At 41.8% G+C, this 16,291-nt stretch overlaps 1 protein-coding gene across 1 annotated transcript in view; it reads left to right on the top strand.

Moving 5' to 3' along the window:
* ryr2a (ryanodine receptor 2a (cardiac)) overlaps nucleotides 1-16,291 on the top strand; it is a 311,203-nt gene that overhangs the window by 46,464 nt on the left and 248,448 nt on the right. Inside the window, exons 2-3 of the mRNA XM_026177557.2 lie at nucleotides 13,046-13,165; nucleotides 13,649-13,753. Coding sequence (XP_026033342.2) covers nucleotides 13,046-13,165; nucleotides 13,649-13,753 — 225 coding nt within the window. The remainder of the gene's footprint in view (nucleotides 1-13,045; nucleotides 13,166-13,648; nucleotides 13,754-16,291) is intronic.

Below are 16,291 nucleotides of genomic sequence, written 5' to 3'. Positions count from 1 at the left end.
ACAGCCCAGCAGCCAGTCCCAGAACTTCAACAGGTAACAAACTGATGAGCGGTGCGGCTGCAACCCCGTTTCTCCTTGTTTGTGTTTCTAAAGTAGAACCATTCTGGAACCATCATTACTTTTTGCCTCATCTTTATGTTCTACTAAGAGAAGCTTTGTGTAATACAAGAGAAAGATCATATGTGTGTCCTCATTAGCACAGGGATTTGTGTTGGCATATAGGACTGTATCCTATAGCTTTATATTGTTAAATGTTAATTATGAGACAAAGCGTTTTTCAGGTCATTTTACTCAGTGACATGAAAGTAATGTAACGAATAGTAATTAAGTAAAGTACTGCATTACTTTCAAGAACAGTGTTCTGTATAATATGTGTAATAATTACTGAATGACCCTGACACACTTTGAGCGCTCAGATAAGGTAGAAAAGCGCTATATAAGAACCGGTCCATCTAAACAAAGAGGGGAAATACCTCCGACATGCACAAACATTTGACCATACAGCATGCAGTTAGTTTGCACAAATGTAATGTCCTCCATTGCAAGGCAAGGCAAGTGTATTTGTATAGCACAATTCAACAACAAGGTGATTCAAGGTGCTGCTTAGCAATGGTGGTGACTCTCAAACGGTAGCCAACGAGAATCAGTAAGAGAATGGATAAGGAAGCAAATCGACAAGTGATATCAATGATGGAATTGGAATCTCTCAAATTCTCATCAGTTCCTGTCCCTAATGGAGATATCATTTTACATTCACTCAATTTATAGTTTTTAATTAGATCCCTAATCCCTGAATACAGATTAAAGGTCAATAACAAATGTCAATGGAAAATTGTACTTAGTAAATAGCCTGCATTTGTATAGCGCTTTTCTAGTCCTTAAGGACCCCAAAGCGTTTTACACTACATTCAGTCATTCACACATTCACACACTGGTGATGGCAGCTACATTGTAGCCACAGCTGCCCTGGGGCGCACTGACAGAGGTAGTCAGTATAATCTTTTAATGATATAAGTTTGCATATGGTAGAATACTGCATGTAATCACTTGTGTGTAGAAGTATATAGTTGGTGGCATATTGAAAGAATGTCTCGTCCTAGGAGGTCCTGACCAAGGATGTTTCCTTTTGTGCTTTTATGTTATATGACCCTTTGATCAGCAGAACACACACACACACATACACCCACTGAAGTATAAATAAAGACCGGGGCAGTTTCTCAGCGCGAGTCTCTCAGTCTGGAGGCTGCCCTTGCTAGCAAGAAGTTCTGTGTGTTTCTCTTCTCTGAGTCTTTACTGAAGAAGTGTTTTAGAATATATTCCCTAACAACAAATGTAATAAACATCAGAATAACACACAGCGGAGTGTGAAAAGATCTGTCCTGATATAATGACACCTACTGCAGCAAGTGATTACTGACATCATCTTTACTGATTTAAATAAAAGGAAGCTAAAGTTGATATCATTGATCTCGATTATATCTCATTTGGACAAAGATACACAAAAACCTCAAACACACACAAACACACAGACACATGAACACACACACAAACACACACTGTTCATTCTTGCATGGCATGGGAGCACCGCAGTGAGTGGGCGAACTAGGCTGTCCTCTGGTGAGAGAAGGAGAGAAGAGTGAGTGTGTGGGAGTCAGAGAGAGCAGGGGAAGAAGAGGGCTGACTCAGATCTAGAAAAGGATTTCATGTCAAAACGAGCTTTAAGCTGATATATGTGTATTCGCAGTGTGTTTTTGTGTTTTTGCAATAAGTGGAAGCAAGGAAGACAGTGATCATATAATTTTTTACATGATACGTGTTAGTGCGTGGACAGGTGCTCAAGTGCTGTATGTGGCAAAAATTAGACTGTTTAATGTGTCTTCTGTACACACAGAGTTGGAAGCTACCTGATGACTTGGGTTAAAATTACAACATACGAGAAGGCTGAGGTCTTGAGGCGACTGTTGTTGTGATTTGGCGCTGCATAAAGAAAGCTGAAAAATTGAATTTCCTTACAACTTTGCCATCAGTGTCGTTAAAACCAAAAAGCAGTAAAAGGTACTCAGATAAGCATTCGAGACTTACCTTGTCAGCCAAATTCTGGAATGTTCAAAACAACCAGGCATCAGCTTAAAAGCAATGTGAGACAAGCAAGTCACTTCCAGTGTGGGACGTGACAGACAATCTGCTGATTAGATTTAATTTGCAGCAAAAAACTGTGTCCGTATAATCCAAACAGAACACGATCAGATTTCTGTTTATTCTGTGACAGTGTATCTGGATTTATCTAGGAATACAAAACCAATGAAACAAAACAGTCACTGTGTTCAAAAAAGTAAAATTACAGAACAAACAAGGAAAATATCAGGTCCAAAGTCTTAACTGAAACAATAAAAATTGGCTGTTTAAAAATCGTTATCATTTCAACATTATTCCCACAGATAACAAAAAGCTTCAGCAATTGTTTTTCGTAACCATGTGAGAGTGTTAAAACCGAACTTTCTAATTTATATATTCATACAGTGCTTAACAAATTTATTAGAACACCTGTCATGAAAACAAGAAAACACAGAATATTTAAAAGTCTGTTAATATGTCATAAACTAAAAATTATATTTTTATTTATTAAGCAAATGACAAGCTGAATTTACATTTTACTCCTAAATTTGAGCTCAGAATTTAATCAAGCACGGTACTCAAACACTAAAACTAATTTTTCTATTCAGGAATGCTTATTTTTTACAGTATTGAAATGGCAATAGTAGAGTAACAAAGCAGAAACAAAATAATTTGTTAATTTCTATGTTATTACCATTCAAGAATGCAAGAATGTAATAATGTGGTAATTTCTTAGTTATTATCACTCAATTACCTGTGGGAATTTCCGTGGAATAAGCAGGAAGCAGGATGGATAAGCAGGAATACGAAGGAAACAGTTTCTATTTAATGACATATTAATAACTATGTTAATAACCTTTTAAAATAACCTTTTTTTTCTTGCCTGTTCCATTTGGATCTTTAGCCATCAGAATTGTTGTCTGAAGGCCAAGAAAGATGCCAAGTGGAGTTACTTTACCAAGTGGATCATTATGGCCTTGCCATATTGGTCCATTTGATTGACCTTTATTATAATTATGTATTTATTTTATTTTATTTTCGGTTGTTACAGATAGGACAGACATGACTGGGGGATAGGGCAGGCAGAAAGAATGAAAGAAAGAGAGGGAGAGAAAGAAAACCAGAGGGGAGAAGAGATGGTGAGAAAGGGGGGAAGAAAAAAACGAAAACCAAACAAAACACCTGGATCACCTGTATAGAGATAAAAAACAGAAGAGAAAACAAACAAAAAAGAGCAACAGAATAAATACAACACCATCACAATAAACTAGCTAACAGTAGATAACAGTAGATACTAGGGCTGCCACAAACGATTATTTTGATAGTCGACTAGTCACCGATTATTTTTGCGATTAGTCGACTAATCAGATCATCATCCATTGGACGTAAAACTACAGCTTATTGCACCAGCAGCATCTGCTCTTATATCACTATCATTAGCTTACAGCTTTAAGTGTTTAAGGTGCTAACTAAAAATAAAGACAAGATGATAGTTTATTAAATTTTAATGAAATTTGCAGATTGTTTCGGTGAAGTTTAATAAACTCCTTGCTATCTAAAATATAACAGGACACCGGAGTAAATTCTTGAGCATCTCACACTTCTGATAATCAGCTGTCTGCTTGACGTTTATTCAGCTGTGTAAAAACTATAACTTTAATCTCAGCCAAACCGATTTACTCAGGAACAAATAAAATACAAAAAAAAAGCCAAACAATAACATTTTTAAGTTATCTAATAATAATAGATTGGATTTATATAGCGCTTTTCAAGGCACCCAAAGCGCTTTACAATGCCACTATTCATTCACACACTGGTGGAGGCAGCTACGGTTGTAGCCACAGCTGCCCTGGGGCAGACTGACAGAAGCGAGGCTGCCATATCGCGCCATCGGCCCCTCTGGCCATCACCAGTAGGCGGTAGGGTAAAGTGTCTTGCCCAAGGACACAACGACCAAGACAGAGAGCCCGGGGATCGAACCGGCGACCTTCCGGTTACAGATACGCTTCCCAACCCCCTGAGCCCATCTAAGTGACCTATATGTTTAACCTGAGTAGCGAAAGACGGTGGTGGGTTTGAAAACGATTTGCCGGGAGTCCGGTGTTCTCAGTGAGCCTAGCCCCCGGCTAGCTATCGAGCTAGTGGGTAACAAGACGTCTCCGAAAACGTCGGAGCGCTTTTGAAAATATGTGGTGTCCTGATAAACTGAGCAGATATTTGAGGTTTACACAGCTACATTCTCGCCTGAAAATATGTTAAAAGTTTATTTTGTGACCCAGAAAGAATAATAAGAGTAATATTAAAACTAACTAGCTGCCGCCATTGTTGGAAACTGAGCAGGGCCGCGCTATGAATTCTTGGATAGGTTGGGCCACGAAATATATACCTGCAGCTGGCATCCTTGTACATGCAGTGCTGCCATCTTCTGTTTCAGTCCGTTATTACACTCTTAAATCCTACTCCTTATTCCTGCGTCTTTTGGGATCTTGCAAAGCTTCAACCAATGTGTCGACTATTAAATCAGTTGTCGACGATTTTGATAGTCGACGTAATCGTGACTAGTCGACTAATCGTGGCAGCCCTAGTAGATACTAAATATTAAATGTTATTGTGCAGCACGCAAGATCGACAGCGCACAATGTGCTTTGAGGTAGCAGCCAAGAAAGGTGTAGTTTGTGTCTGTGAACACCTGTGTGCACACCTGTGTGGATCAGCATGCTTGTATTCAAAAGGTTTCTCCATGTAACGATCTGCAAGGGAGTGTGGGGACCCATAGCCCCGTCCCCCAGGGTATGAAGCAGGTATGGAGGAGATCCAGGCCCCAGACATCCAGAGTACGTGGACCCAAGAAGGACCACCAAAGGGGCAACCTTGCCACCCTCCTGGGAAGAGCTGAGGAGAGCCCCAAACGAGAGGTCACCCAGCAGCCTCGGAGCAGAGGCCAGAGGGGGTTGCAGTGACGTGCCTGCGGGCTCTTCCGCAGCCAGCTGTGCCAGAGAGGACCAAGCCTCCCCCCCCCGCCAATTGGCCACCAGGAGTTAGTCGATACATACATGAGCGCCCAGCCCCAGACACCAAGAACCACCAACACACCAACGTCTGAGGGTATCAGCCACTGGCAGGAGTGTTGTGAGGGGAGATAGGCCTCCATACCTCGGAGAGCCTGAGATGTTCCCAGAGAGGTGGAGTCTAAGACCCAACCTAACATATAGACACAGACGAACAGGCGCACGCAGACACAAACATGCATTCCCACCCCCATATACACAAACAAATACTCAGCACTCACCCGACGTAGAGACACTGTACACACATTCACACTCCCCAAACAAACTCTATATCCCAGGTCCAGGTACCCCCGACCCCAGAGGGGCAAACCGTACCTAGACCCAGGAGATGTAACCCTTCTCTCTGGGGTGGAGGCAAGCAGACCGCCTCCTTATCTGCAGTAGCAGGGAGGCCCCGCATCCCAGACCCCAATGGTTAATAGAACGGGGGTGAGTGAAGACCCCAAACCTCCCTCTGCCCGCTCATATGTAGTGTTGCTATGTGCTGTTCTAAAGTGCATTTAAAACACAGGAGGGCATGGTGCTTCCTGCCACAGAGCAGCACGGCTCCTCCCGAAAACCCTCAGTGTCTATATGCATTTAAAATTGAGGGTAGGGCACCAGCGCCAGAGGTGGGTTTGAATACACAGCCCACCCCCAAGGCCCTATATCACTAGAATTACTGAGCCTTTTTTCCCCTGGTGCAAGTCCCTACTACTAGATTTACTAGCCCTGTGCAAATTTGCGTAAATTCCCCCGACCCTAACACCTCCTAGCACCCCGCTGAGATTTTCACAGGTCTTCAGCTCCATTGTTCTCCTGCTTTTGTTGTGCAAACACACCCTCCCCCAACCCCCAACCATGAGAGATTCAGGTCTTTCCTTACCTGCAATGCTACTTTCCTTCCTTACCTGCAGCGTACAATGCACCATGGTAGTTTCTATGTGCAATATTTCTCATATGCAATATTAGTTCTTGTCAGTCCTTGTCACTACATTGCATGCCTGTCCATAAACACATATGGTTGTACATATATTTATATAGCCACACCTTACATAATATACACACACCAATATTTTTCAATACACGTGTCCATATTTATGTTTTGTTTGTATAGTGCACTTTCTATACTGTGCTCTTTGTACAGTTTTTATTTAGCTGCTTTTGTCTTGCACTGTCCACTTTTTTGCAGTGACAATGCAGATTTTCCACTTGTGGGACAAATAAATGCAGATTTGCTGCGTGTGTGTGTGTGTTTGTGCAACACTGGCATTTGTTTACTCAGATCCAAGACAGGCCAAACCTCTGTTACAACCTACATACAAAAGACACACATTCACAATATATGGGTACACAAGTCTGTTTTATTTCAAAGTGTTTCAAACTTTACAGCGTTTGCAGACCCAGTGTCCATCATCCCTGCATTTGGCATAGGTGAATTTCTAACATGTTGCACAGGTAAACCTGCTGCGATTCCTGTTGCAGCTCTCTTGCACCTGGCGCTGCGTTGTCTTTACAGTCCCTGGCACAGCAGCTGCAGCAGCTTCAGCAGCCTGCCTCTGTGCTAATATTTCCTTGTGCTGCATGAATCGGCAACAAAGTTGCTGAGCTAGAAGACTCAGAAACAATCTTCTTTTGCCTGTCCACCCTGTACATGCCTTGTACAAAATGTAGGCATTCACCGCCGCCAGGTCCAGCATATTGTAGAAAACCACTACTGGCCACCTGCGTGTTGCTGCTCTTACGGAATACATCCATGCCATTTGGTCCAACACGTCTACACCACACTGTAAAAGCAGAGAGAGAGAGTCATGAGTATATATTTTTTTCTATAGGCCTGTATAACACACATCAGATAACATTGTAGCACTGGTGTAAAATTGTACACAGATTCACGTACCTTCATGTGGTTATAGTCTGTTATCATGTTGTGTTTCCTCTTTCTGCCGTCACCGATCGTCACGTCTTGGTGCATGGAACTTAGAACACACACAGTCTTGGTTTTTTTAGGTGCATAAATTGTCAAGGAGACACCGCCACTTCTAAGCACTGAAGTGGAGAATACCTCTCGCTTTGCAGTATCTTTTGCAAGTTGAGGAAGTTCACGCCGGACTTTATTCACCGTGCCCAGTAACGTTGTTTTGCACTGCAGCAGTTTGTGCGACTGTGACAGTGAAGTAAAGAAATTGTCTGTTGTGACATTTCTCCCATCATCCAAAAATGGCTCCATCAGTTTCATGACCACGTTCTCTGCCAGCCTCTCTCCCTTCTGACGACTGGGGTCTTTTCCCAAGTAAGGAGATGCACTGCAGACATATTTGGTGTCCAAGTCCGTGGCCATCCAGAACTTGATCCCAAATTTGTCTGGCTTGGTTGCAATATACTGTGTGAATGGACAACGAACCTTGGTAGGGAACAGCTGTTCATCTATGGTCATGTGTTCTCCTGGAGTGAAACTCTTAGCACAGTTCTTGTTGAAGCGTGTCCAGATGTTGGAGATCGCCGCAAATCTATCTGTTTTCACCCGTTCTGCGTGTCCTTGTCATCAAATCGAAGGTGTTGCATAATTGAAATGAATCTATCTCGGGGCATTGTCTCTTTGATTACTGGCACCAGAAATCTTTCTGACCAGCAATCCACAATGGCACCAACATGATTGCTCTTACAAACAGAATTGAAATGAATGCCATCAGTTCATGAACTGACAAATTCCAGTGCGGCTCTGTTCTGCGGGCTTGATGTACCGTACACTCTCTAATGGACTGCATCATTCCCACGTCTAACAGGCAAAGGAAGCTTTGGAGCACACTTGTAATCTTACGCTGTTGGAAGATAAACAAATAGAGAATGGTAAATTTACATGAACCTCACTCTAAATGGGTTTATATAAATATCATATGTAATATGGCAATGACAAACCTTAGCAGACTCTGTGGGTCCAGTTTGCGCAATGAAGCACGAGCGATTTGCTGCTGCACTGGGCAATCCTCCTCAACCCACACAGTGCTGTATTTTGCCGTGTGGCTCTGGTTGGGCTTCCCAGTACCACGGGGCCTCTTCCGTGGAGGCATGTTGGGTTCTTGTTCCGTCTCCTTTTCAGATTCTTCTGAGGAGGTATCAGTGGCCTGCTGGACAAATGAAACCTGTCCTCCATCAGAATCTGCTTCGTCCATTTCCTGAAGCAAGGCCAAAGCCTGTTGCGCGGAGAGGTTCTTCCTGCGTGGCAGTGATACGGAGGCCATCCTGATGTGCATTCTCAGAAATGCGAACAAGAAATGATTCTCCCGCCTGGGTCGGTCTGCTTTTATGCACAGCACTGTGCTGTAGTCAAGCAATGCCACTTCCTCACATACACAGTGACAATGGAACAATGGAAGAGCTGTGCTGAGAGTCAAGGAAGTTGTGAATGTGTGTCTTTCATATTTGCAGGTCAGTCAATGTGTGGGATATTTTGTATAGGTACGGCAGGCATTTCTGAAAGTTGTAACACAGAGGTTTGGCCTGGCTTGGATCTGAGCAACTCTGAGTGAGCAAATGCAAATGTGCAAGGCCTCAAGGATAATGGGTGGTTTGCACAACCAAAGCTGGAGGAGAAACGAGCTGACGACCTGTGAAAATCTCAGCAGGGGTGATTAACACCTCGGGACTTGCACCAGAAAATATAAAAGCCAGTAATTCTAGTAGGCAGGCCCGGCCCTAACCAATCTGGCGCCCTAGGCAAGATTTTAGGTGGCGCCCCCCTACATCGGCAGTGTAGTGTATGCACTCACAAGAAACCGAATAGCTTTGTCTTTGACCTTTTTTTTTTACTTAAAGAAAGCAAATTCACAATCAGAATAATTAACAAGATAAAAAAATATATGAATAAATAAATGAATACAAAAAATTAAAAAATGAATATATGAAATACAATAACACCGCTTGATGCTGCTGCTGCTGCAAAACTGGTGGGTTGTGCTGCTGAGGTGGAGGCAACAGGAAGACCGCTTGATGCTGCTGCATCATGGCTGGGTTGTGCTGCTGATGCTGCATCACTGGTGGGTTGTGCTGCTGAAGTGGAGGCAGCAGCGGTAGATGTGGTAGATGGCCCAGGGGTGGGATTTAGAAACTTCAACAGTGCATCTGAAGAGAGGAGTATGTGACACCACTGAGTATTAAAGTCTAATAATAAAAACATATGATTCCAGGAATAAAATGAAATGATATAATATAAATGAAAAACCAAAGAGATATATGTATGATGTTAACTGATATGCAAATTAGATTAGATTCAATTTATTGTCATCATTACAGTGAAATGCTGAATAGCAGAATGCAAAGTAACAGTATAATATCATATGAGAATGTTATGTTATGATTATCTTTGACCGAATCACAGCAGTGCTCATATTAAAAAACAGCATTCCCTCTCATGTGATATTGCTTAATTAACATTAATGATGTGCACTTTAACAACTAGGCTTACAACTATAATATATACAGGGGTGGAAAAGTGACTATTACCTGCAGGGTAAACGTTAGCTAACCAGAAGGCAATAACAATGTAAACAAAAAACACCTGCTTAAAAGATGAATACAAATGAGGAATGGTGGGAAAGGTGGGAGTACTGTAATTACCTAACGTTACATTATTATTTTCCATAACAATTTAGCCCCCTCCACAATATTAACTGACGTTAAAACAGTTAACTAGCTATTTATTGATTAGCAATTAGCGAATCATGTAACATTAGCTTAATGCTAAAAATTTAGGTTACTATCACATTCAGACAAATAATTTCATGTAGGCTAACGTTACCTACCTCTGTCTTTTTCTCGTTTCTCCTCCTCTTCTTCTCTCTTTTTTCTTCCCTGGGCACCTGACAGTTTTGGCCGTTTTGACATCTTGTGTTGACTTTTTGATGTGGTGACGTCCAAAAGGAACCATGATACGGGAAGGGAGGGGGCGCACCGTGCGGGGAGGGGGGGGGGGGGGGCGTAATGTTGTAACAAATAATATTTCTATTAAATAAGCTTTACTTTGCATTTTAATTAACGTGGGATTATTTTTTGTATTTAGAAATAATAGTACCAACTTTTTTTTTTTTTTTCAACATTTGTGGCACTGGCGTGGCGCCCCCTGATGGACTGCGCCCTTAGCATTTGCCTATACGGCCTATGCCACGGGCCGGCCCTGCTAGTAGGTGTTGAGTTGAGGGAAGTTACGCAAATTTGCGCAGGTTTAGTAAATCTAGTGATATGTATGTGTTTTGAGAGTGTGAGTAATGTGGATGTCTAGGCAATCTTGATGAAGGAAATACTGATTTATTTGAGAATCTGCTTTAATTTGTTGATACTGGCTATGATGCCACCTCAGTGATTCCATGTATTAAGCAGCACATTTCAAAACTGATCGCATACTTCCCTGAAAACAGTTCCCAGTATGACTGGGTGAAAGATCCTTTCAATGCACAAGCTCCAACTGGTTTCAGCTATGCAGAGGAGAACCAGTTCACTGACATGACATCTGACTCCACTAAAAAACAATGTTAATAAAATTATTCTTTGTTTTAAGTTGATCTATATTTCTTTTTAGTTTTCTTTAATGTTAATAAGGATACAATGTTTTGCAGAGATGTACTTATAACAGCAATTTGGGTAGACCGAAGCAGATATGACTTCTTCAGCCTGATGACTCCCTTCACCTCCAGTGTCCACCATTTGTCAAAGGAGCTTGCAAAGAAAAGCGTCTGGACTTCTTTAAGTTACTTGAAGACGTTTCACCTCTCATCCGAGAAGCTTCTTCAGTTCTAAGGTCAAATGGTGGAGAGTCCCAGATATAAACCTAGTGGGAGTGACCCCCCACAGAGGGACAAAAGGACCCCCTGATGATCCTCTAGTCGCCTGAGCCAAGGTGGGAAACTGGGCGTGGGTCCCAATCAGCCAGAGTTTCGGGTGTGTTCATTGTGAAACCTGGCCCCACCTTATCATGCGAATTCCTGAGGTCAGATGGCCCAGGATGTGAGTGGGCGTTAAGGCGTCTGGGAAGGGATCTCAAAACTGGATTATAGATGGCAGAGAGTTGGTGTCGTAAACCCCCGCCTCTGTTCAAAGATGGTCGCTCACAGTGGACATAGATGGATTCTTTCACTCCTCTTTCAAACCATCTGTCCTCTCTGTCCAAAATGTGAACATTGGCATCCTTGAAAGAGTGTCCTTTATCCTTTAGATGCAGATGGACTGCTGAGTCTTGTCCTGTGGAGGTGGCTCTTCTGTGTTGTGCCATGCGCTTGTGAAGTGGCTGTTTGGTCTCTCCAATGTAGAGGTCTGAGCATTCCTCGCTGCACTGTACAGCATACACCACATTGTTAAGTCTGTGTTTTGGCGTTTTGTCTTTCGGGTGAACCAGTTTCTGTCTGAGCGTGTTGCTGGGTCTGAAATACACTGGGATGTCATGCTTGGAGAAAACTCTCCTGAGTTTTTCTGATACACCGGCTACATAGGGGATGACAATGTTGTTGCGTCTGTCCTCCCTCGCTGGTGTCTGATCTTCTTTTCTGTGCCTCTTTGCTGACTTTAAGAACGCCCATTTAGGATAGCCGCACGTTTTGAGTGTTTCCTTTACATGTGTGTGTTCCTTCTTTTTCCTTCAGGCTTAGAGGGAACATGTTCTGCCCGGTGGTGTAGGGTCCTGATTACTCCAAGTTTGTGTTCCAAAGGGTGATGGGAGTCAAAGAGGAGGTACTGGTCCGTGTGTGTGGGCTTCCGGTAAACTTCGATGTTGAGTTTGCCGTTCTCTTCAATGTCCACCATTTGGTTACAACATTGACCTCTAGGTCTCACTGTCCCACAGAGCATTGAAGTCTCCCAGTAGGATAACAGAGTCTCCAGGTGAAGCACCCTTGAACCCCCTGCTCAGGGACTCCAGTGGACTCTAGCCCACTGGGAAAATGCCAACGTACAGGCAGCAGGCCAAGGGGATACCAAGATACCCACTCCAGCCTGCCGCCTCTCATCAAGGGCAACTCCTGACTGGGACAGAGTCCAGCCCCTCTCGAGGAGACTGCTTCCAGAGCCCAAGCTGTGCATTTAGCTTAACCCGATTTTATCTAGCCGGTACCTCTCAACTTCACACTCTAGCTCAGGTTCCCCATCAGCAAGGGGACATTCCATGTCCCAGTCATCAGCCTTGGTGGCCAGGGATTGGGATTGGTCTGCCAGAGTCTCCACCCTTGGCCGCCGCCTAAAACACGCTGTGCCTGACCTCTACAGCTCCATTAAATCAGTGATTTTAGCGTGTTAGAGAAGAAAAATGGTGGATTGATGCAAATTGCATCCAGAACAGAAATTATACTGGGAATGCAATTTTGGTTGAACAAACACCTACACAGACAGCATGCTTAAACAGGCAGACCAGACCCTGAACTTCAGTAGATAAGCTGATGAGCAGTCAGGGTTGCAGGGTTGTCTCCATTTCTACTGTACATGTTTCTACAGTAAAATCACTGTGGCAGTTGCTTTAAATTCTCTTTGGGCTGGTTTCCATATTTGCTTATTGTTGTTGCTTTGTGTTAATAGGTAAACACTAAAAGAAAGATCATATGTTTGCCCTTATTAGGACAGGGATTTTCTGTTGGTGTGTGGGAAACTGTAGCCTATAGTTTATATTGTTAAATGTAACTATGTGGCAGTGCGTTTCAGGTCATTTTATCGTTTAGTGTAACAAATAAATTTCTCTGGCAAGTAATAAAGTAGCATACTACAATACTTTTAAGAAAGGTAATGAATAATGTGTTTTACTTTTTTTGATTAATGACCCCAACGATGCACAGCACAGCCCTGCTCCCTGCTGCCTTTGTTTTAAGCTCTCTGTCTTGACCCACTGTTTTTCTTTCTATGTTTAGGATGATGAAGTGGTCTTACAATGCTCAGCTACAATCCACAAGGAGCAACAAAAACTTTGTCTTGCTGCTGAAGGCTTTGGGAACAGACTCTGCTTCCTCGAGTCCATTTCAAACTCCAAGGTACAGTATTGACATAAGTAATAATCCTTTATTTCACAAGAATAGCCAGATCACCATCAAATGAGTGGGGAAAAATGATTTCACTGAAGAAAAAAATCCAGAACGTGTTGGCTGTAGCATGTATTTATGTGTCATGTTCATCAAACCCTGATCATCAGATCACAAACCAAAATGCTTTTGGAGAAGTTGCCTAATTAATTAAATGAGCGTCACAGCTTCCACAATAGCATTACAGTTTGAAAACTACTCTATACCTCATAGCTTTCATAGCTCCATTCATGCTATATTTTATAGGATTCACGTGTTTACTAAGAATTGTGTGTGCACAAAGTCAGAGCTGTACTCATCATAGATTTAATAAAGTCTCCTGTGCCACACAGGATAAACCGTGGCTCTTTTGGTGGTATAAAGGTGGCCTACACAACAGTGGACAGGAGGTTTTAATTTAGATGTAAATTTATAGCTGTTTTCTTGTTGTTTCAGAATGTACCTCCAGATCTGTCAATCTGCACTTTTGTGCTGGAGCAGTCGCTGTCTGTACGAGCCCTGCAGGAGATGCTGGCCAACACCCAAGAGAAGGCGGATGGGGTGAGTGTGGGCATGCATACACACACACATCAGAGAAGAGAGTATTAATAAATGTACTGTAGGTGTTGTTCACATTAGGGTGAGATCTTCTAGGGCAGACCTAGGGTAAGGTCATCTCCCAGCAAGAAGGTTCCTGGTTTGAACCCCAGCTGGGTCCTTTCTGTGTGGAGTTTTCAGGTTTTCCATGTGTCTGGGTGGGTCCTCTCCAAGTACTCCCTAAGCTGTGTAGGCAGACACAGGGGTGGACTACACAATATTAGAGAGTTTCCTATCACAGTTCAAAGACATTCATGTTAGGTTTGTTGGTGATTTCAAATTTGCTCATGGATGTAAGGAAGGGTTTAAATTGTATAGACTAAAGCAGCCGTCCCCAACCACCAGTCCGTGAGTCGTTTGGTATCGTGTTGTAGTTGTGTGTCTTATTTTGAAAGAAATATTTACGCGTTAGTGTAGTGACCAGAGAGCATTAAGGAGCAGAGAGGAGGATGTAGTTGGCGCATTTCAGGACACTGCTAATAAAGTAACACAATTACACAGTGAATTTGCGTTTATTATTATATTTACAAAATACCACAGTTTTTGTCTCGGTGGTATCATTTTATTTTGTTGTATTTATAAGCGACACCTTAAAGGCCGCTCTGTGAAAATATTGTCTGAAATTAATCTGGTCTGTAAAAAAGGTTTGGGACCGCTGATCTAAAACACTGGATTAATGTATGTTTAAATGTGACCTGTCTAGCATTACATGGTAAGAAAGACCAGAAAAGCATTATGTAAATCATGTAAATGTTCATTCCATCCATGCCTGATAAAACACAAAGAAGAACATGACACACACACGAGAAAGAGAGTCTGCTTATTCCACTCTTTTTAATGGGGGTTGTTCAAAGTGGTGAAAATGAAGCTGCTGATAAGATTTGACAGAAAATATTGGCTTAATTCACACACTTTGTCAGGTTATAAGGGTTTTTGACCCAAGCTTTTGTTTGTTATTGTGGGTTTGTTTTGTTCATTTAGCCTATTGTTTGCAGGGTTGTTGTACAGACTTCTGTTTGAATTATCATTATAGTAGTTTGTGGCTTTGTAACATTTGAAAAATTATGAAATCTGTACATTTTTAGTTAAACTACTGTGAAGACATCTACGTAATATATTTAACAAATTGTGTTAAAGCGTCTAAAGTGTTTATTTATTTATTGTCATGCCTGTTCCCGCAGTTTCCCATATGGAAAAGATATATATAAATCTTATAAAGTTTGTATCTGTCTTGTGTGAAACTTGTATGAAAAGCATACAAGTGTGAAAACAGATATAAGATCCCTTGAAAAATTATATAATGAAACTTGTATGTTTTGGATACTTACTAAAACAATGTATGAAAGTAATGCGAAAGTGGCCACTTTCATGAGTAATCACATATAAGTTTTTACTATTTCTTTTCCGTATGGGTTCCCATAAATTTTGCTTGGCTTGTTCCCTGCATTCAGGTTGAGGAGTCATATGATGATGATGAAGCTTTGATTCCACAATCCCAAGAAACGATGTAGAAAATTAATAAAATCGATATCAGTTGATAATAATCTGCCGATTGCCTAGTTGAAAAAACGTGTATTCTGTGGGGGCTGGGAGCGCGCTTTGTTAGTCGCTCATTACGCCCAGGTTAAAGACTAATAACAGTTAATTCTCTCCTACCTGTAGCACGTAGAGTTTTTGCGCCTATATCTAAATAAATAAATACTGCAGGTTGGACACTTATTTGTGGGACATGTACCAGTTGTTGGATTTGGAGTGTTCCTTTCACAGCGCAAAATTTTTGAACCAGAGCACTAAAATCAGTCGCAAAGGTGATATACTAAGATTAATGGCAAACAGCAAGCAGGACTTTCTGCTTTTACGTTTATTTGGAAAGCATACATGGCAGGAATTGCCAGTTTTAAGCACGGTGCCAGAGTTTCGTGGTTGTTGTAGCGTTTTCCTGACCTTGTTAATCACCCAAAATATTTAGAACAAAGCATCACATATTTCTGGCAGAAATACTCACACACATATATATTGTTGTGCATTCGGAGCACATTTTGCATTTTATATAAGAGCATTAGCAGTGCAATGAAATATTTGTTTTATGCTTTCATGTTCACAAACACAGGTCACAATAATCATAGAATTATTACCTTTTGTCTGGCTTGCTCAGTGTGCACAACTTGTATTTTATTTGCTGCAAGCATTTACCTATATCAGTGTTTTATAGAAAGGTTCAACGTTATGCTTCTCTCATAATTATAGACTAGCTTAACAAATTTACAAGGTATAAATATATTGTTTAGCAAGCTTGTAAATGAATGCGCCACTACACAGCTCCTCGCCCTCTGATGGATACACAAGACATTACCAACGGTTTTCCTAAATGCCGCATAGGGGCGTTACTACTCGTGGTTGCATGGCCCTGTCAGGTATAAGGCAGCTGTTTTAAGTGGCTGTATCTGTATTTTCTGGATTTGTTTTTTGCCTGTGGACAATTTTTGCGTCACCTCGCCTTTT

This window comes from Astatotilapia calliptera, chromosome 8 (assembly GCF_964374335.1).
Source record: "Astatotilapia calliptera chromosome 8, fAstCal68.1, whole genome shotgun sequence".
Taxonomy (NCBI): domain Eukaryota; kingdom Metazoa; phylum Chordata; class Actinopteri; order Cichliformes; family Cichlidae; genus Astatotilapia; species Astatotilapia calliptera.
Note: the sequence above shows the minus strand (reverse complement) of the source record. Positions and strands in the feature narration are given on the sequence as shown.